Source organism: Opisthocomus hoazin, chromosome 4, assembly GCF_030867145.1.
Source record: "Opisthocomus hoazin isolate bOpiHoa1 chromosome 4, bOpiHoa1.hap1, whole genome shotgun sequence".
Lineage (NCBI taxonomy): Eukaryota > Metazoa > Chordata > Aves > Opisthocomiformes > Opisthocomidae > Opisthocomus > Opisthocomus hoazin.
The window spans coordinates 18,483,258-18,504,986 of NC_134417.1; the positions used below are offsets into that span (position 1 = coordinate 18,483,258).

Below are 21,729 nucleotides of genomic sequence, written 5' to 3' on the forward strand. Positions count from 1 at the left end.
GGACAGAAGCGCTCACCAGGTAGCATTCTTGGGGCAGAGGGAAAAGGAAGCAGTCAGTAGCCTTGTATACGAGTGGTTGCAAATAGAGATTTGGAAACCAAGAGCAAGAAAGTGTTGTAATTGGTGTTCTCGCAGTAACCAATACAGATGAACTGCAAACGGCAGTGAAGAATCAGGTGTAGCTAGTACTACTGACAAAAAGCATAACACATCTCATACACAAAGAAACACAAAGTTCATCACATCTTAGAAGACACCACTGAACTTCCTCTGGAAAGATTCTGAAGATTCTGGTGGAATCAAAATCTTCCTCCACCCACCACAGGCCTGGCTGTAACCCTGACCCGTGCTTTTCTGAGCTCCTCAGGTCTACAGACCAGAGCTCAACCACAGCTGGCCTGTAAGCACAGTGCATCTGGGAGAAGCCAGGCAAGTGACTCTCACAGCCCCCTACACTGCAGAGGATACTCAGGGAAGTGGTCTGAGAAGGGCTACTTCAGACCCAGCATGGCTGGACCATGGATCAGTGTGCCCAAAGCACCATTTTCTCTTTTCCTCCAGCTCCCTACCATGACTGGTCTAAGACTAAACTCCAGCGTAATAAGAAAGCTAAGGAAATCAGAGGATTTTTTGAAGTTTCTTGTCACACTGTAATAATTCAGAGATGCAAATAATTCCTAAATTTCCTCCAGTTCCCTCTAACTAGCACAGACATCTCACATGCCAAACTCTTTACCCGCCTATAGTGGCAAACAACGGCAACACACTGCACATAGAATAGTTTGGGTTGTAAGGGACCTTTAAGGGTCATCTAGTCCAACCCCTCTGCAGTGAGCAGGGACATCTGCAACTCCATCAGGTTGCTCAGAGCCCTGTCCAACCTAATCTTGAATGATTCCAGGGATGTGGCATCTACCCCCTCTCTGGGCAACTTGTTCCAGTGTTTCACCAGCCTCACTGTAAAAAATTTCTTCCTTATATCTAGTCTAAACCTACCCTTTTTTAGTTTAAAACCGTCACCCCTTGTCGTGTTGCAACAGTCCCTGCAAAAAAGTTTGTCCCCATCTTTCTTATAAACCCTCTTGAAGTACTGAAAGTCTGCTATAAGGTCTCCCTGGAGCCTTCTCTACTCCAGGCTGAACAGCCCCAACTCTCTCTGCCTTTCCTCCTAGGAGACATGTTCCAGCCCTCGGATCATTTTTGTGGCCCTCCTCTGGCCCCGATCCAACAGCTCCGTGTCTGTCCTGTGCTGCGGGCTCCAGAGCTGGATGCAGGACTCCAGGTGAGGTCTCACCAGAGTGGAGTAGAGGCGCAGAATACCCCCTCTCACCCTGCTGGCCACGCTTCTTTTGATGCAGCCCAGGATACGGTTGGCTTTCTGGGCTGCAAGTGCACATTGTCAGCTCATGTCCAGTTTTTCATCCACCAGTACCCCCAAGTTCTTCTTGGCAGGGCTGCTCTCAGTCCCTTCATCCTCCAGCCTGTATCGCTAGCTGGGGTTGCCCTGACCCATGTGCAGGACCTTGCACTTGGCCTTGTTGAACCTCATGAGGTTCACATGGGCCCATTTCTCAAGCTTGTCCAGCTCCCTCTGGATGGCATCCCGTCCCTCAGGCATGTCGACTGCAGCACTCAGCTTGGTGTCATCTGAAGACTTGCTGAGGGTGCACTCAATCCCACTATGTCGTCGATGAAAATATTAAACAGTACTGGTCCCAATATGGACCACTGAGGGACACCACTCATCACCAATCTCAACCTGGACATTGAGCCATTGACGACTACTCTCTGGATGCAATCATCCAAACAATTTCTCATCCACCAAACAGTCCACCCATCAAATCCTTCTTGTCTTTGATGAGTAAACAAGACCGATAATCCCTTCCTGATTTGCAAGCACCATTGCATGTAAGGAACATGCTGGGTTCTTCCTTTCATCTTGAATTGCTGCTAGTCAGGCATCACAGGCAATCTTGATACAAGATTTATAATGCAAAGGGATATACAATCAACAGCTTCATAAAAGCGTTCACATGTGTTCTACATACACAGTGAGTGTATTTGACAGTGTTCACTGCCATATCTGAAAGAATTTAAAAAGAAACACCTTGTCTGCAATCACTCACAACAACTTTTTAATAACATCTCCATTCTGATCAGGTTTTCATTTCTGCATACTTTGGCCTTGTAGTTCAGTCCATGGAAGTTTCAGGTGCATAACAGCTGGCCATTTCCTACACCCACACTTCCATATGGAGGGCATCATTTTCCTCATCCTGCATTTCCGTCCAGATATGATAGGTGACGGTTTTTATATCTGAAGGATTCATGGACACATTTAGTGCTGCCAGTTCTTCCTAAAAACCCAGGCAGAAAGAGAAACTTGAAAACAGAATTACTTCTTCATGACATATTTTCACAGTCAGTCTTTAGTTCAATCAAGAAACAAGACAAGAAGCCAGTATCATGAAAATTTTTCTTTCCATGTTTTCCAAAGTATTTTAAAGAACAACTTCCTTTAAAAAAAACACAAAAGCAAAAACCACACTGTCCATCCCACTCTCCAGAAGAAAGCCAATTCTGCCAGAATTAATTCCTGCATCAAGGACATCAGCTCTGACGTATGCCTCTACTTTAATTCCAGGGGATTGCCCTCCCTGTAGGTAGGGAAAGAGAGCTGCTTTTTCATTTGCCACTTGCCACGTTTTGCTATTGCAGATTCAGCAACTATAAGTATCACCTTTTACTAAATAACTGGGTACAGTAAGTGAGAATTCTCAAGTTGTGTTGTTTGCTTCAGTCTCCCCATGCAACAAAGTGACTGACACTGCAGTGCCACCTCTGAGTAAATTCAGATGCAACATCACAGCATACACTGCCTCATGCATTCAGCAACGCAACAGGGACCGTCCGGTTAGTCCGCATTTCCATAGCGCCTACCCATAGGTAAGCACCATTGGCATAGCTACATAGAAGGGTAGCAATTCAGCTTACTATAATGTGATTTATCTGTCCGCAACAGGTAAGGTTTTCATGAGATACCATCAGGGAGGGAAGAACAGCATTATTTCTCCCTGCTTTTACAGTCTCTTAAAAATTGATTCTCAGGTCTACGGTACTCAACATAAAACTTTATTTAGCCAGTTATAGCAGCCGACCATTTCAGCTAAAGGTGGTAATTTCACACACAACCTCATTGTCTGGAGAATGTCATAGGCTGCATTAAACCTCAACTGCCTGAGGTTTCCAAGGACAGAACACGATGTCAGCTCCCGGGGAAAGCATCCATGCACCCATGGAAATTTCAGGAGCTGTACAGTCAGGAGACATGACCAGGAACATGACAGCCTCACTGACAGAGCAGATCACTTCTGCTTTACAACACAGGTCTGACTAAGGAAGCAACAGCTGTGGGTGAACCATCTGAAGGTACTTTATTCTGCTCTGCAGCGTTCACTTCTGAAAGAGTTCTTGTCATATCCAAAATTAACAGGTATCTCATTGTCTTCCCTTTTGACCTCCTTTTACCCTTCCAGACGACTAGGAAAGTGTATTCACTGCAGCTTATTCAACAAGCTTTTCTCTCCCAACATGCTATGACAATAAGAATCATGGCTGCAACTAAAGGAGATAAATTTGTGAGGTAGAGCCACACAGGCTGAGAAAATTTAAGAAATAGCTGCAAGCACAGGGAAGAGTTCCACATTTAGAGCTGTATGGGTCTGGAAATAAATGGAATAGTCACTAGTGTAACATTCTGATGGAAGACAGGTAGGCCTTCCTCAGATACTGAAGTACTCTGTGTGCAAACTGCACACCTGATACTGTGCTGCAACTTCTACTTCACTTACCATATCCAGCTGTTCCCACGTCACGTTTTCTTCCAGTGCCAGAGCTCTTTTCACTATATATTTTCTGCAGTTTTCAAATTACCATGGTCTTTGTAGCAAACCCTAATTTTAATGAAGTGTCTGCAGAGTCCTATACCTACAGAGGCATGACCTATGGCAGAAGCCTCTTAAAGTAACAGCTGAAGGTGGTTATTCACAGGCGAAGCTGAGCTGGTCAATTGTCCCCACAAACACCAGATTTACATGTGCAAAACAGTAACTGCCTCGACAGCCAAGTACAGATTGTCTGAGTTTAAACATTTTTCCAGACTTTCCCATGCTCTCTATCTCCCTGCTACTAAAGTCTGCAGGTAATAATTTCTTTCCCCTGTGAAGAAAAGCGGTTGAATCTCTCCTTAATAGAGGGAACAAGGGCACTTGCTTTGAAATGCATTCTTCAGCACGTTACTCATTCAAATAAATCCATAAAAATCATAATGCATTTTTATCAATACTCTGCAGTTTTGATTCTCTTTAAGGGTGTTTTCCCCAAGTTCAACTTGGAAATCCGTCTATTTTTTTATGACAGATAAATGTCACCATCCCTTTACTCACTTCTACATTCAGAAAAACCAAGAAGTCAAAGTCTGGATTTTTAAAGTTTTGCATCCTTTCTAACAGGGAATGAACTAGTCACTAAATAAAAACATTACTGACAGCAACTTGACTGAAGACTACAACACCACTTAACCCATCCAAGTACAACTGCTTGCATTTTTTGATGAGTGATATATTGACTCATGTTTAAGTTTGTGTTCTGCTATAAAACCTAGATCCTTATCTGCACAGCTTCTGCTTAGCCTCTTTCTTCACCATATAATTAGAAATAATCCACAGTATACAATTACATTACTAAACAGAAGATGAGTTTTTCAGGTCATTTTTCAGTTGATAGTGCTTGTTTTCGTGTTGTAAATGTATAAGCACACTCTTCCATCTATCAAACAAGTTATTTATGAAAGTATTCAATATTACAGGATCCCCAACTGCAAAACTTCATTTGATACATTCATCAGTGAGCATCATTTGATACATTACCAGTGATCTTCAAGCTTCAAATTTGCTGAGAAAATCAGGCGCAAGAAAGAACATAAACTAAAGCCCTGCAAAGTAGGTAAAAAACAGATATAAATGTAATTGTTGAGACTGTAATAGCTCAAGCAGCTCAAGGATTGATGAGAAAAAGAACTGACAAGAAAAGAGTAAAACCTAAAAAGCAGAGAACTGGAAGACAGCACCTCAGCAACACTGAGAATCAGCTAGATCCAAGGCATGTCAGGGGCTGACATTCCTCCATTTGATGGCTGTCTGGTGGGCAGAGACTCAAAGTGTCTCAGGAGCGGTGGTAAGTATTAATGCTTAGCGCAATAGCACGTTAACCACAGCTAGCTACTATATTAGCCAATAGATAATTGCTTCACAAATTGTGTGTATTCTGCTGGCAGAGTCTCTCTGTGCATGGTAAATGACATTTGCACAAAGGTGATCCAGTGCTAGTGGTCATAAAAGGAGGGAAGGGGAAAAAAAAAATCACTAACATTTTGAATTTGTTTCATTTTTACAAGTTTTTAAATAGGATATTCACAAAATATTTTTTTCAAACAATTTCAAATTTTCAATTTTTACCTTTTTCATTTTCTTTTCACATCAGAGGGAGGAACAATATTCAATATGTTACATCCAGTAACAGAATAAAAGAAAGTTTGGAGAAAAATAACATTAATCACAAAAATAAAGAAACACCCACACACCATACTGGGCTTTTCCTTTCAATTACATCTAGATGAGCTCCCTGTATCAAAAGGGGCACATACAATTACTAGCTTCTCTGAATGTTCTCTGACAATGCAGACCTAGGTCAGCTGCTGTTTAGCTATGAGGCACTGCCACACTGCTGAAAACTGATTATATCTTTTCCAGTCCTGGGCAATCAGAAACTTTTCAGTGTTTCAGCTTGGGTTGCTTCCTGAATAAGCAGGCGAATGGGATGAGCATTGTTACCTTCTTTCCAGTCTCAAATGTACAAACAGCTGAACATTTCTCAGCCAGCATTGTGGAACTCGGGGTTAATGTTTCCCTTTCAGGAAGAGACAGAATGCTAATAACCATTTCAGCAAGTCTTATCTCAAATTTTCTGTTCTGTCCATGACTTCTGACATTCCAAGTGCAACATCTAGGCTACTAGATATTGCCCCGAAAAACTGTCAAAAAATGCTGAAGCTGGAAATAAGCAAGAGGAAATGCCAGACATAGGGCTGTCTGCACAACATCAGTTACTTCTTCCTGACACTTCAGGCAGAACAGGGTAACTGACTCGATGTACTGTGGTTTAGCCTATGAAATTCTTGTCTCTCCAATTCCTCTGCAGCTGACTGCAGAGCGCTGCCAAGACTACACAGCGCTTCACTGAACAGCAATGCTGAAAAGACACTAGACTTTTGTAGCTCCTACACCATTAGGATATACAGCACTCATCTAAGGCCTGCATTGCTTTCACCTAAGTAGCACTGCATTATAAAATAAAAAAAACAAAAAAAACAAAAAGCAGGGGAAAATCAAAACATTAGGAATGTTTGCAACAGTCACTTTGTTCCCTATAGTAGCTCTGGCTTTTATTAATTCTGCTCTCACCGCACGTCAGTGATGCACACTGTCTCAGCCTGCTACAGCCTCAGAAATAGGCCTGAAAATTAATAACTTTATTACAGTCCTGTGTTGAGAAAACCTTGGTAAGTCTCTCTAAGATTACATATACCATCTGGTTTTACTTTGGGATGACTAGGTACCTTCTTACTAGCAGGAAGAGTTAAAGTTATGGATGTTAGAATTCATTGTAATGCAGAAGTTAACGTGAATGAATTGTGAATTGAGGACCAAAATACAAAGGAACAGTGAGATCAAGCAGGTATAGGCAGGTGTAGAGAAGCTTTCTGCAAGAAGATTGTTTTAGGGAAAATCAGTTTTGCTTGTTCCAATATCTTCACTATACACGAGCAGCACCTCTCCATGCAGGCCTTGCTTCTTCTCATCTGACAAATACTATTGCAAGAGCTCACCGGTAGATGAGTTCTTTGTCAGCTCAGAAAACCTGCTTTTCTAATGAAAGTTCAGGTCATAGAAGTGGGAAGCAAACGCAGGGGACAGGGAAAGAACAGAAACAGTCATAGCTGCCATCTACATCTTGGCTTTCATTAGTCCATCTTAAAGCTCTTCTGAAAAATGAATGTCAGGGTTGATTAGGCCCAGAGACATAAAGCAAGCTCCTGAGAGTCACAGACAAGCTACAAACAGATCTAGGAACAGAATTTGCAGTTCCCAAGTCCCTTTCTAGTACTTTGTCTACACAACTTAAACAGCTCATCAGTGTTCAGGTCCCAACAACACAGATAACAACAGGAGGCAAAAACCTATCTTGTTTATTTATAATGCATGTAAGGAAAGTTCTCTTTTCCTGAGCTGACCAGAATCACAGAATGGGAACTTCATTTGCTCACATTTCCCAGTCTCACGTTCACTCTAATTCTGTGCTCTCAGCAACGCTTGCCTGGACATACTGTGTCTGTGTAATTCTCTTCCCACAGAGAAATTCTGACGCCACCAACCAATTAACAACTCCTGTTATGAAGCTCTTGAAAGACTAGAGGGTGCAGGGGAGGAAGGAACAGCAAAGTTGAGAAATCCAAATTAAGTGTCTCCACTGGAAAAAAAAAACCTGCTTAGCAATTGTCTGCTCTGTTTAGCTTGACATCAGGCCAGGCAGCAAGCACACAGTACCGTGCCAAGCAATACACGCACAGCAGGGAACCAGTCGGTGTTTTCTAATACTCGCTGAGCCTGTCTCTGCAACAGAAAAAAAAACGAGCCCTGGTAATTATGGCACAGCAGATGACACGCACCCAGCGCAGAGGCGTACCAGGAGCCCTTTCCACCCCCGCCATGCCACATTCACCATTTGTTTGCTTCACACCTTTCTGAAGATGCTCTTCTTTCCCTGTCCTCTGCAGTTGTTGCATTTGCTTCCCACTCCTATGGCCTGAAACCTTCATTACAACAGCAGATTTCCTCATCTGTTCAAAACAACCAAAGTTAACATCTGTCATCTTGACTGGTGAGCTGTTGCAATAGTGTTTGTGTCAGAGGAGAGCAAGCAGGATTTATGTGAAGAGCTACTGCTCACATATAGTGAAAATATTAAAATAAGGAATATTGAGTTCTTCTAAAACAGCTTGTTTGCTTTTCCCTTCCTTGTAAACTTCAGACTAAGCTTTTCTGCAATAACTTTGCCTTGCCATACTTCAGCATGCCCACAGCTCATACCCAGCAGTAGCAAAACACACTGTCCACAGTGTCCAGAAGGCCAGGCTCAGACTAAGCCTCTTGCTGAGCTCAGCCTTACTCAGCAGGACCCAAATTTACCCTACAGCAAGGTCTAGGAGAGCGGACAACAGGCAGGATCACTGCAAAAGTAGCGAGACCACTCATACGGGATACACTGCAACACTGCGATGCAAAGTATACAGTGAAGAGAGGGGACCTTGCTAGTAATGGAGTAGCCCCATATGTCTGAGAAGGCTTTATGTCAAATTAAGTAATCGTGGTAATGAGAGCACAGATTTATGACTGAATAATTTAATCCAAATGGAGTACACCACCAGATCTATACAGAAAAGATGTAGTATTAGATCCGTCACGGAGCTCCCCCATGGCTGTAGTGAGATCGCGACACTTAACTACAGCACTGATCACAGCAGCTGCAAGGGTAAGAAATGTCACGGCAAATGGAGACTTCAACACCACCCCGCAGGCTGGGCAGACACCACACTGTGCCGCAATGCACAGACTCAGCCTTCAGAAACCGCCAGCAACTGCTTCAAGAAGCAACCACTTAGGGACCTCAAAACAAAGCTGCTGATGATTCAGTACGGTGAGCACCAAGCAGTCGCCCATACAGAAGTGTCCTAGTGCATTTATATTGGTAATAATGCTTTCAGTTTCTTATTGATCTAGGGCGTAGACACCCAGGGGTTCCACAACACATTGAGCTATAAAACAATGGGGTTACAAAGCATAAATTAATAATCAGTGACATGCTCACCAAGCCTGACCACTCAAATTTAAAAAAAGTTTCATAAAATAAATTAAAAAAAAAAAAAAAAAAGAAGTGGACTGGAGGGACAAGGAAAAAATTTTGTGATTTTAAATCTGTCAGTATAGAAGCTCACTAGAATTTGCGTATTTCACTCTAGCACGCGAGTGCTAGCAAGCAGCAAGTAATTTTAAAGTCTCAAGTAGTCTTGACACCTGAAAAATTGGGTGGATAAATGACTGCTCAATAATATAACTCAGTAACACTGCAATTTTTGGCAAACATAAGAGTTATCCTGGAACTGTCAGAATTGGCTGATAAAACCACAGAAGGTATTTAATTTCAAAATGCTTCTCTCAGTTTTTTGTGTATTTAACTCTTCAAGTGTATGACCCATAGCACCATGCTGCTGAAAATGATGCTCCTTAACCTTTCCTGTTTCCACTTCTCTGCCCAAAAAACTAAACATACAGATTAAAAAAAAAAAAGCAGAGGCATGCTCCTTGCGTGACTGCTCCTCCACTTCCACACTTTCTGGAAAGCATCTGCATGTGTAGCTCACTAAAGCACAAGAGCTGCATGATACTGCACAGAGAAGTCAAGTGGTGGCTGCTCAGAAAAGTAAAGCAGGCAAATGCTGCAATATTGCTGCTTGTCTGCAGCCCCCTGAAACTGCCCTATATTTCATGTTTTAATCTGAAATTATTAAAATCCACTAAAGAAAAAAAAAAAAGACAAATGCTCATCCACATGTTTTTCAAGACTGATTGATGTGTATTTAACACATTTAACAACCCATAAAATTAAAAAAATTACTCATTAGAAAAATAGCTGAAATGAGTGTCCATAACTAACTCTTAGATACTTGCTTGAAGTTTAAGGGAATTCAGAAGAGTTCTTTAGAAGACCATGGAAAGCATTAAACCTTTATATTTCAAGATCATAATGTACATTAATTCCAATCAATTACCTTGATTTTGCTGAAAAATTTTGAGCTGGAAACTGCAGACTGGAAAATTCAGCGAGGGTGCTCAATTATGATAAAATTTTAAAACAGGCAACTTGCACAATTGTATGGATTCCCTCAATCTCCTATACATACTTAAAGATATATCATAACATTAGCTGAGTTCTTGTTGAAACATCCAATGTAATATATCAGCTAATAAACAAAAAAACTATACAAAGTAAGACTTCATACAGAAACCTACAGGGTACCGGATAATCAAGAGAAAGAAAACTGTTTTACAGTCACAGTATAAGGGGTGTAAACCACTTTAGGTAAGGCTTACGTTCAGCTAAAAGATGGTATTTAGGACCAAAGTCTGAAGCACCATACACGCTAAAATGACTCAGCCTGGGAAGTCCCACATATGTTTGGGAATCACACATCTTGTTTCCCTTGCCTCCAAAATTCCGAAGGAGACGATTCCTGACAATTCACTTAGAGGCAACCTAAGTCATCTCCAAGTTCACTACTGCAACTTGTTTTGGCACTTCTAAATCAGCAAGATCTCAAATTTCTACATGGCCTAGGGGCTGAAAAACCGAGTAGAAGCAGCTTTAAGAGAAAATAGATTTTTTTCATCCCAACAGGAATAGATAAAATGGCAGAAGAGGCCTGAAATCTTGTCCAAACAAATAATTAAAGTTATCTAAAATGAGATTGAAGAGATTAACCTAAATCCATCATCTTGGCCCAAAACACCAGAATTATGCCATTTCTGTCAGTGGTGGAGATTCCCAAAACTTTTAAAGCAATGTACTGTAGTCAACAGATTACATCAAAGTCAGTGAAAAACACATATGAAAAGTAAGCCTTCTAAGTTAAAATTTGCTACACATTGGTACAAACCTCTCCTGGAAAGCCTCTGGGGTCCACAAATCAATAAAGATGAAAAGTTTTGCCTCATTCTTCAATTTATTTGTTTTTTTTCCACAGCTAGAACAGAATCTGTACATTTTTTTCACCTCCAAAATTTGCACCAGGAAATTTTAACCCCTGTCATAAAAAAAACAAAATACATAAAATTCAGAAAACACCCTACAATCCCCTGAACAGAAAAATAATCTCAGTTGTGTTCTGTATAATATCATAAGAACCTAGAATATGATAAAAAGGAAAGGTGTAATTTAAGACATTAATTTAGCTTTATGCTTCATGAATTCAATTATTTTTCATCTCAGAGACCATACCCTATCAGCCAGGTATTGTGCAGATGTTTCTTCGTCTGTACAAGAAACTACATAAAACTGTAGTGTTTCAGAAAGGTAGTAACGCATCCTTGGTATTTTAACTACCAGAAACCGCATGAGGTGTTACCATTATGCAAGACACTTGATATCCTTGGATAACTGTTCAATAACTAGCATTTAGACGCAGTATCATTACTAAGAAGGAAACAAAATTCAAAGTGCAAAACAGATAGATCACAATTACAGTTCATAAACGATGGTAGGTGTGGCTTGGCTAACTGCAAAGGATCACATATTTCAGTTTTCTAAGGAATTCAGCTTGGGAAAACTGCAGATTGTCAGAGAGAGAGATGGCTAAAGCAGATACATATTCTTTAGAAAGAGTCTGACTTCAGCAGAAGCAAACTTGTCTACACAACTCAGAGGAAGTCACATGCAAAAAAAAAAAAAACTCAAAAAAACACTGAAAAGCTAAATTTTTTATAAGATGTTGGGGATTTTTGAGGTTGTAATAGCTCTAGTAGCATTTCTCCTGATATTGCAGTTCCTAAAGCTGCAATGGATGCGTACCCAGCTTCCTCCAGGACCAGCTCCCCTCCCCATCATCGGAAATTTGTGGCTGCTGGACTTCAAACTTCGTCGAGAAACTCTCACTAAGGTATTTATCTCTATCATTGAAAATCAGTCTGAATCTACTTTAATTTAAATTGTACACTGCATAGGAACAGTCTAAACTTAGAATTCTCTTATTTTTAAAGCTCAAGCTTGATTATCAACCATTTTCAAAGAATCCAAGGACCCTGCATTATGAAAAATATTTCTGAGTAATACACACTATAATTGTTTTACTTCTTGTTATTTTATTTCTTTTGAGTACAGCAACATTCATGCACAACATTATCAAACCACTGTCAATATCATGATATTCCATTGACAGTTTCATTCTCTATTTCTGCATTGATATCTAGCCCTCTAAACCACCTCTAGCAGAACTTCTTTTGCCTGACACCAAAGTCACTGGAACATCTCCAGGCCATGAGTAGGCCAATCTACATTAGAAGACCAAACATATACTTTAATCTGACTAATTGACTCTTTTTCTCTTATTTGTACAGCAAAAATATTTATTGTCTGCAGTAAACAGATTATTACTAAAACAAAGTAGGAAAATTTGATTAGTGTTATGTTCACAGCACGATTCCTTTATAAACCAGCTTCAAAGTGTGTTAAGAAAAAATGTAAGTGTGATCTGAGGAAAGACAATGGAGAAAAATAAGAAAAATCACACGGAAGCTACAGGAAAGAATGCAAAAACATATCTTTGCTTTCTTCAGAAGTTAAGGGCAAGAAAATACAATAATTTTGGTTCATTTATAAACCAAATGGAAAAGCTCTGGGATTTTGCCTCTATTCATTTGTTCTTTGATTCTGACCTGACCGAGAAGACTTCTGTTTCTGTGAAATTTTCAGACATGATCTCCCAAGAGATGTCCTTAGTATCTATTCCATAAAGTATGATTTATCTTCTGTTCCCAAAGCACATTGCAACAGAAGGCTAAATTTTTCAGAAACCTGTAATTCAATTTGATGTCAGCAAACAGGTTTATTTACAAGCAAAGAAAATTCTTAAAGTCACTGTTTAAGTGTATGCATTCCCTGGTTTATATTTATTAATTTACTGTTATGAATTCTTCAGTTAACCAACATCTATGGAAATATCTACACATTGTGGATGGGACAGACACCTATGGTTGTACTAAATGGATACAAAGCAGTAAAAGATGGCATCGTCACCCATTCAGAGGAAATCTCCGGAAGACCTCTCACCCCATTCTACAGGGATATGATGGGCGAGAAAGGTACAAGATGTCACACAATACTGAAATACGAACAAGATGTAAAGACGACAGACGCTTTCCTGTGTATGCACACACACGAGTTACTGCTATACAAGTACATATCTGGGCTTACATAGCAAAAAGGTTCCATGCAGAGCAAGAGCATTAAAAAAAGGAAAAAACCAAAAATTTCCCCTCTTATAAAGCCTATTACTGACTTTTTACTTCCCAATAGATTCAAAGAAATATTTGCCTAGAGGAGTTGCCCTTCAGTTGTATCACTTCTGAAACAGAAGACTGTTCATGTAGAAGGCATTTATAGACAAAGCTGTTCTGTCCTTACCAAACTCACTACCACTCTGTTGCCAGGGTCACGTTTATAAGCAGCTATACAGCTGGGAGTCATAAAAACCTAAAGTTAGAGACTAAAAATCAGCATCTGAAATCATGGTATCATCTTTGTTAATGAAATATAACCTAATCTAAATCGAATTTTGCCTCCTGCAGTGAACAGATTTCCCTTCCCAGCAACGAAATATATGTTTCTGTATTCTTCAGGTATTTTTCTGACAAGCGGGCACACCTGGAAACAACAGAGACGCTTCGGCATGACAATTATAAGAAGCCTGGCACTTGGTAAGAACAATTTGGAGCATCAAATTCAAACAGAGGCCTGTCACCTTGTGGACTTGTTTGCAAAAACAAAAGGTAAATTCAACGGAAGAATACAACCTAGAGCTTTTTCTGAAATATAGTAGATTAGGGGAATAAAAGTTTCACAATACATTTTTACAAGTAATATAGATATTTTTCATATTAGTGGGACTTCTACTGGCTTCTTAATTGCATTCTTCACAAAAAATGTTTTGTCTGCACAGCGGGCAATATAAAATTGTTTTTTGAAATAAGGATAGTAAAAAAATGTTTATTATCAACACAGTCTTGGGGACAGCTGGTAACAATTCTTACATTCAAGGAGTATAGAAAAACCCTACATTCTTCTGCATTAAATACACAATTTGTGACCTGCTGCAAGTCGTTCTAGGACAGCACGCTTTTAGGATTTGGCAGAGAAAGAATCCCAGCACAAGGAATGTATCATTCAGTTGTCCAACAAAACTTCTTTTTAAAGTTTGGATGAAATAGAAACCAATAGAATTTTAGGAAGATGCCAAAATAAAGCAATTAAATATAAATATTCTGAACAGCCAAATCCCTCACCCACATCATGTTCCATACTGATGTGAAAACACAGAGAAGTTGCCCGAGGCCTCCCTCCAACTCTCCTTGCGCTAGACACAGCAAAATGGCCCATCTCTCTTCTGTGAGCAACATATTCACAGGTCTTTTATATTTAAAAGATGAACAAACCACTGACTGAGCTCCTGTACAGCCTAAATCTTCACCTTACATGCAATTTGTCCTCAATTTTAAACTCAATATTGTATTTACTCTTTCCAAGAAGGACTACAAGCATACGACTAAGTCAAAGATGCATAATCCACTATTTTCCATAGCAGTATAATTCAAAGGTTGTCCTTGCCATTAAAATGCATACTTCATTTATATTTTTCTGGATTTAACCCTTTTTAATGGGAGCTGTCTTCCATCCCTTTATGCAAATTATGCCTTTTCAGTCTGTGGGGGGAAAAAAATCTATATAGAGAGATACATATAGTGGAATTGTTATGTTGTACTTGAAAACAAAAAGGAGACAAGTCATTGCAACACAACTTAAAAATTAAAACATTAAAATGTGTTTTTTTCTGGTTTTGGAGAGAGGATTGTTTGTTTTGTTTTTTAATTGCCAAACTTACATATCTGCCTCCAGATTTGAAGCTGTGTGTTCTAATTAATTGCTTGTGTTTTCACACAACCCAGGCTACAAGTCAAAGAGGGGAAAGAGATCTAATGTTTTGTATTCTCAAAACCAATAATCACTGTATTTTACAAGAGCAAAAAACAGACTGAAAACAGATTCCCTACACTTACAATCCATATAGTTAATTTGTATTTAACTAGAGTTTACTTGTGTGAAATTTATCTAGAAGTAGTCTGATCTACTATTATTTTTACTATTTAGAAAAAAAAAAAATATTCTTCATTTTTCTCACTGTAGTCTATTCCGAAATATTCATGGTACCTCCTATATTCACAGGCAAACATTTCAACCCCCACACTTTCATTGTCCGTGCTATTGCAAATATAATTTGTGCTGTTGTTCTTGGTCATCGCTTCTCCAGCGAGGATGAATCTTTCAGCAAGCTTATCCAAGCGGTTTATTTTGTGATCTACTTTCAAGCTACTATCTGGGGCAGGGTAAGAATTTAGTTTTCTTGTTCTTATTCCTTAAATGGCATTTGCACAAGTCAAAATAAACAAAAAGTCTGTGACAATTATTCCCAAGAATTTCCATACCATTATTCGGTGAGCCATTGTGCAATAACAAATTAAAACATACCTTGTGTGTCATTACTGCCTTATATTCCTTCTTCACATCAGTAAATCATGTGTCCTAAAATTTAAATTCTAGACTATCACTGGTTTTCACAGATTTCCAAAATATATGATGTATTTCAAATGAGTAATCATTTGCAGAGTACTGTGTATGCAAGATTCTTAAATCTTAAATTGAAAGCAACTTTTAAAATTTAATTTTCATTTAGTCTTGAGAATACAGAAGTGCCATTAACAAGAACTAAGCCTTCAAAGTCCTTTTCTTTTGAAAAAGTATCTTGCTTCTCATGTAATTCATATTTCCACCAAAATCTGAGTTATTCTGAGCTTCCTGTAAGATACAGGTGACAATTTCATTACATGAAGAAGAATATTTTTAAGTTCTTGAAAGCCTAGCTATTGCTTATGTTGCGCAGATCCTGGCACAGTGGCAATCCGTAACACTATCAGGTTCTCCAATACTTTAATATTGAGATGCTTTAAAAAAAATGAGAGTAAAAATTAAGGTTGAGAAAATCTTGTGAGCCAGATTCAGCCCTCAATTACTCCACCCATTTTCAGAAGCATCTCCTGCTGCTTTATTAGGTATGCATCCAATAAGTAAAATACTGTCATTCTCCTGCTCTCCTGTGACCTGATATCCAGTATTACACATGGTTGACATTTTAGTCCGGTGATGGGGACAGACAAGTCTGCACTGACCAACAGATTCCTAATCACAGGCCATAAATAAAACAAACACTCTATTAGTAGTCCTAGAAAATGAAGTCCATTTGCAAAACATACACAATACAAAGAAAAAAAAACAATTATTTTTCTCCCTCAACAAATACACATGCCAGTTTCTCCTGGAGGAAAGCCTTCCAAGACTGAGATGTCAAGCCATCTTCCACATCTTTTCAGTCTCCAACTTATCTATTACAGATAGAAAGTGTTGTTACTGAATATTGACAACTTGATCATAACAATTTAGACTGCTGCATATTACTAATAACTCATTAACAAATAACAGACAAGTTTTCCCCAATGCCAGTTCACTCAAAGGGCAATGTAAAGGTTTCATAATCCCTCTTAGAAATGTAGAATAATTTACATAAGAAGGGACCTCTGCATGTCAGCTAATCCAACTCCGTGCTCAAAGCAGGTCTAATTAGATCAGGTTGTTTAGGGACTTGTCTGGTCAAGTCTTAATGTCTCCAAGTATGGTGACTTCACACAGACTTTCTGGGAAACCTGTTTCCAGTATTTAATCTCTCTCTGACTTATGTCTATTGCCTCTCATTCTAATTAGGAGTCCATGTGTCGCAGTGATCTCACAGACTTATCAGGAAATTAGAATAGGGTTCTCAATTTTAAAAAGCTCATGTTTCTTTCCTTTTATTTAAAATCAAGATGTATGATGCCTTCCCATGGCTTATGCACCATCTCCCAGGACCTCATCAGAAAGTGTTTGCATACAATGACTTCATGCACAATTTAGTTATGAAGGAGGTCCAGACTCATGAGAAACAGAACACGGGTGATCCACGGGATCTCATTGACTTCTACCTAGCTCAAATAACAAAAGTAAGTATCTGTTTACCACACTATCTCCTCCTCAGCCTCAATGTCTACTACAAATACTTGCTGTTTAAGTAACTGCTATGGAACTTTTATATGCATATGCTTTATTTGTTTAGCACTGAAGATTTTTGTTCTGGTGGGCTGCTCACTGTTTTCATCAAACAATGACAATTTCTACATGACTGATGAAATGTCTGAAACTACCCACTTCATAGTCTTGTTGTGAATATACCCTTACAGACCAAGGACGACCCTACTTCCACATTTAATAAAGACAACTTGGTTCAGACTGTGGTTGATCTTTTGCTGGGAGGGACAGAAACAACAAGCACCACCCTTGTCTGGGCACTGCTCTATATGGTACAATACCCAGAAATACAAGGTGAGCAAAAGCATTATCAGAGAGAACCGCATTCAACGTTACATCATAATGAACATCATTAAAGTGTTAATTATTAGTTCAATCAATTGCAATACATCAAAATAACTTGTAACAATGAATATGAACAGTGGTACACCAACAATTGAGACCTACAAAATGAAAGTTTAATAAATCAAACGTGCTTTCCCCACCAGTTCACTAAGAAGCAACACTAGCAGAAATCAGCAGCAGCCACTGTTTTATCTCACTATAAGGGGATAGCAAAGACATTTCATATGCAACCTAGTCTCTTCCTAACCTTCAAAGTGGAAAAGCTTTAAAAAGATATCTGGTCTGATTCATATTTACAAACATAACAGAAATTACACCTGTAATTTCAAATTTCAATCCTTTTTTTGAAACACAGAACTGTATTTAACCCATCACCAAGTGGGATGTGTCTTAAATGAGGTATCGTCTTGTGCTTTGGGGATATGCACTTTCTTCATCAACTGGAATCAACACAGCAGTCAAACCACATGCCAATGCATTTCATAACAACATAATTTCCCTTTTTCCCCAGTCCTGGACCATACTCATACAGAAATCTGCTGGAAAAAGGGCAAAAATGTTAAAATATTTTCATTTCTCTGCAGAAAAGGTTCAAAGAGAGATAGAGGCTGCTCTGGAACCCTCCCATCTCATCAGCTATGAAGACCGTAAAAAACTGCCATATACAAATGCTGTAATTCATGAGGCTTTGCGGTACAGCAATGTTACTTCCATTGGAGTCCCTCGACAATGCGTGAGGAATACAACTTTGCTGGGTTTTTACATTAAAAAGGTACAGAAACATGGAGATATATTCTTAAAGCTCTGAGCTATTAATATTTAGTATTTATATGACATTAGCTTCTACAATTCCTAACTTTGCATAGAGAACATGTGGTAGCGTGTCACAGACATGAAACAAAGCTGAGTGCTTTGAACCAGGGCTAAGTCTACATCAGCAGATGCAAAAGAAAGCTTGGGAAAAGGCTAACAGCATAAGTAGCAACCATAAGGGAAACTGAAGTCTTTCTTCCCACTAGTCAAACATGGATGTGTTCTGCTTTGATGCCCACACATGAGTTTTAAGGAAAGACAAAAAAAATGAGGTTTAATGATTGTCAAGTCAGCTAACTTTCATACATAAGGGAGCAGCCTGGAGCAAATTATGGATGAAATAGAAACCAATATGGATGAAACAGAAACCAATAGAATTTTAGGAAAATTTAAGTCTTTCTTCCCACTAGTCAAACATGGATATGTTCTGCTTTTATATGTTCTGCTTTGATGCCCAGACATGAGTTTTAAGGAACCACAAAAAAAAATGAGGTTTAATGATTGTCAAGTCAGCTAACTTTCACACATAAGGGAGCAGCCTGGAGCAACCTATAGTCACCCCTGACAAAACAAACACACAAAAAAAAGACACGCTTATGATGGTAGCTCAGTACAGTGAGTGATCTGACAGTCACATTGGCATGATATAAATGTCCCAAATACATTAAACATAAAAATGATGTGATGGAATTGAAAGATCCAGTGAAGAGTACAAAAAAAACCAAGAAAGAAGGTGTTACGATTAGTCTGGGAAGTACATAAAATAATCCAAGCTCCATTCTAGCTTAGACATGAAGACACTTCAGTAGTCCTGACATAAGATAACTTACATAAAGGCAAATACGTAATACGTTATGACAAACAGAAGATACAAGGGTTTGTCACACCTGGATGTGCACAGGAGAAGACCAAGTGGAATCCAAACACTGGGCTGCAGACACAGGATGGCATGTTATCTATTAGAGAGAAGGAAAGTCCAAAACAAGAATCAGTCATACATGGAAAACATAATAACTGTTTCTTCTTGCAGGGCACACTTGTCTTGCCAAATCTGCACTCTGTCGTGTATGACCCTGAGCACTGGGAGACCCCTTGGAAGTTCAACCCTAATCATTTTCTTGATTTAGATGGCAACTTTGTGAACAAAGAGGCATTCTTACCTTTCTCAGCAGGTAACGCCCTGATACCTGAATATTCCTGTTCACTGTGTCTTGCAGCAAGACTAAATACACCATTTCTAAATTATAAAACTGTAAATATATACTTTTATAAAAACATATTTGACAAATATTTATAGTCAGGTGTTCTACTGTAAGAGCCACAAATATTGTCTTGCATTTTAAATTTTTTATACATTCAAGCAGAGAAGTAGTATGGCTAAGAAGCATAATGCTATCTCCTTGGTATATGTACGGTTCCTACCATAAGAGTATCTGAGCTCCTTAGTCCCTAATGTATTAAATCCCGATAACACCCTCAGATTAGAAAACCAATTAATTCTCTGCTTACAGCTGGGGAACCCAAAGACAAAAGTAACCTGATTTGTCCAAATATACACAGAAAATCTCCAATAAAGCAGGAAACCAAACCTCAGTCTCCCAAATCCTACAGTAAGTCTAGCAACAAGTTCTCTTGTATCTCCAGAAAACTAGCAAAACCCAGTCTTTTCAATAAAATATTATTAGTCAAAAAGAGTCAAACTTTCCAAAAGCGTATTATGATGTACAACTTACCTAATTTGCAATGCAAAACACAGTGATACAAAGACTGAAAAGCAGAACAAAACATAACTTGGAAAGCTTCTCTGGACTACCAGTTTCCCCAATAATCACATTATGAAGAAAAGCAGCACAAAACAGGAAGCTGGTGCTAGTTACCCAAAATTAAAATATAAAAATTAAACAATAAGACCACTGGAAAGCAGCTGAGGTTTTTTTATGTTACTGTGACAGATTAGACTATTCATCATTTGTTGTAGTATACTATTTGTTTTTTATCTAAGTAATGTACAAAGCAGTCAGATTAAACACAGGAACCCCAGATTTTAAAACCATTTGCCCAAACTGCCTGTAAATCCAAAAATCATTTTTGCCAACCAGGTACTTAACATCTTACCTCCTTTACTCACCAAAGGTCCAATAGTTTACATGAATCAAAAACTAATTTAGGCTGCCACTTCAACCCAGGCATAAGAAATTTTCTCTTCTAACTTGCTTCGGTCATTTTCTGAGTCATAGTCTGAGTATTTATATATCCTGATTATATATATATTTTTTTTTAGTCTGAAATATAGATATTCTGACATACACTATGAAAACAACATGTCAAAATCAGTCACTGAATCAATAAGTCACTGCACATGCCTACATTTCATTCCCTTAGCTTATGTATCTGCTCCTGGACAGTGTTAGAGAGGGGATACTGCGCTACAGGACCCAATATAGCCTTCACAATTTCTGTTGAAGAAAGCCTGATCACTTCCTTCTACTTAGCTTCAGAATTCAATCCCACAATGCTCCAGCCCTCCCTCCTCAACAACCAAAGACTCTGAAGTATAAGCCTTTTAAAATCTGGCCTTCTCTTAACCAAGAAGCAATTCATCCATCATTCTCACAGAACAAGAAGCAAAAATGGAAAAGAAGAATCTCATACATGGCCGAGGGGGGGAGGGGGTAAACAACAAAAAAATAACAAAAAACAAAAAACCAAACCACAAAAAAACACACCCACAAAAAAAAAAAAAAAACCAAACAGTCGAGATAAAGGTACACAGTTTCTCAGTTAAATGTATGTTTCCCCCCACCTCCAAAGGCCTCTTCACTCCTTACAGAAGGAAGTCATTATCTTACATTAACAGAATTTATGGAACTCCATAGAATTTGTTTTAAATTCTTTTTCAGAACTTAGCTTTATACAACTAATTCTTTTTCCCTTCCTTCCGCAGGGCACCGTGTATGTCTGGGGGAACAGATGGCAAGAGTTGAACTGTTCATCATCTTTACTAACCTCCTCCGGGCATTCACATTCCAGCTCCCTGAGGGAGTAAAGGAAATCAATCTGGAGTACATTTTGGGTGCAATACTGCAGCCGCATCCATATAAACTCTGTGCTATTCCACGCTAGTCTGTAACACATTACAATGCAGAGGGACTTCAACCAGTCAGTCATTGCAGATATTTGAAACGCATGTATCACTGTCTCAATTGTATTCAAATGTAGGTAGCTCAGCACAGCAAATTAATACAGAGTGCTTTTATTTAGGTGATCTGACCTCATATAGTTGAATTTTTTGAGATTAAGTGTACTTGCTGAAGCTCATACAATCGCATCTTAGGCACACAGAAGTACACATTAATGTGTTACAAAAAAAAAAAAAAAGTATTTTCACACTCACAGTAGCAATGAGTTAGATGTAGCATTTTAGAGAAGTGATCTGTCTCAAGCAGAGTTACC

At 38.9% G+C, this 21,729-nt stretch overlaps 2 protein-coding genes across 2 annotated transcripts in view; one reads left to right on the plus strand and one right to left on the minus strand.

Annotated features, from left to right (window-relative positions):
• Positions 1 to 17,591, minus strand: part of LOC104326448 (cytochrome P450 2J6-like) — a 28,551-nt gene extending 10,960 nt beyond the window's left edge. The window contains exons 1-3 of the mRNA XM_075418187.1: positions 12,606 to 17,591; positions 10,832 to 10,978; positions 2,179 to 2,357 (exon numbers count right to left, since the gene is read on the minus strand). The gene's annotated coding sequence lies outside the window, so the exon portion shown is untranslated. The remainder of the gene's footprint in view (positions 1 to 2,178; positions 2,358 to 10,831; positions 10,979 to 12,605) is intronic.
• Positions 11,660 to 21,399, plus strand: LOC104326450 (cytochrome P450 2J5). The gene is made up of 9 exons (XM_009931233.2): positions 11,660 to 11,830; positions 12,869 to 13,031; positions 13,569 to 13,718; positions 15,169 to 15,329; positions 16,860 to 17,033; positions 17,271 to 17,412; positions 18,048 to 18,235; positions 19,307 to 19,448; positions 21,221 to 21,399. Exons 1-9 carry the CDS (start codon positions 11,660 to 11,662, stop codon positions 21,397 to 21,399), a joined length of 1,470 nt encoding a protein of 489 aa, XP_009929535.1.
• Positions 21,400 to 21,729: the final 330 nt, after the last annotated feature.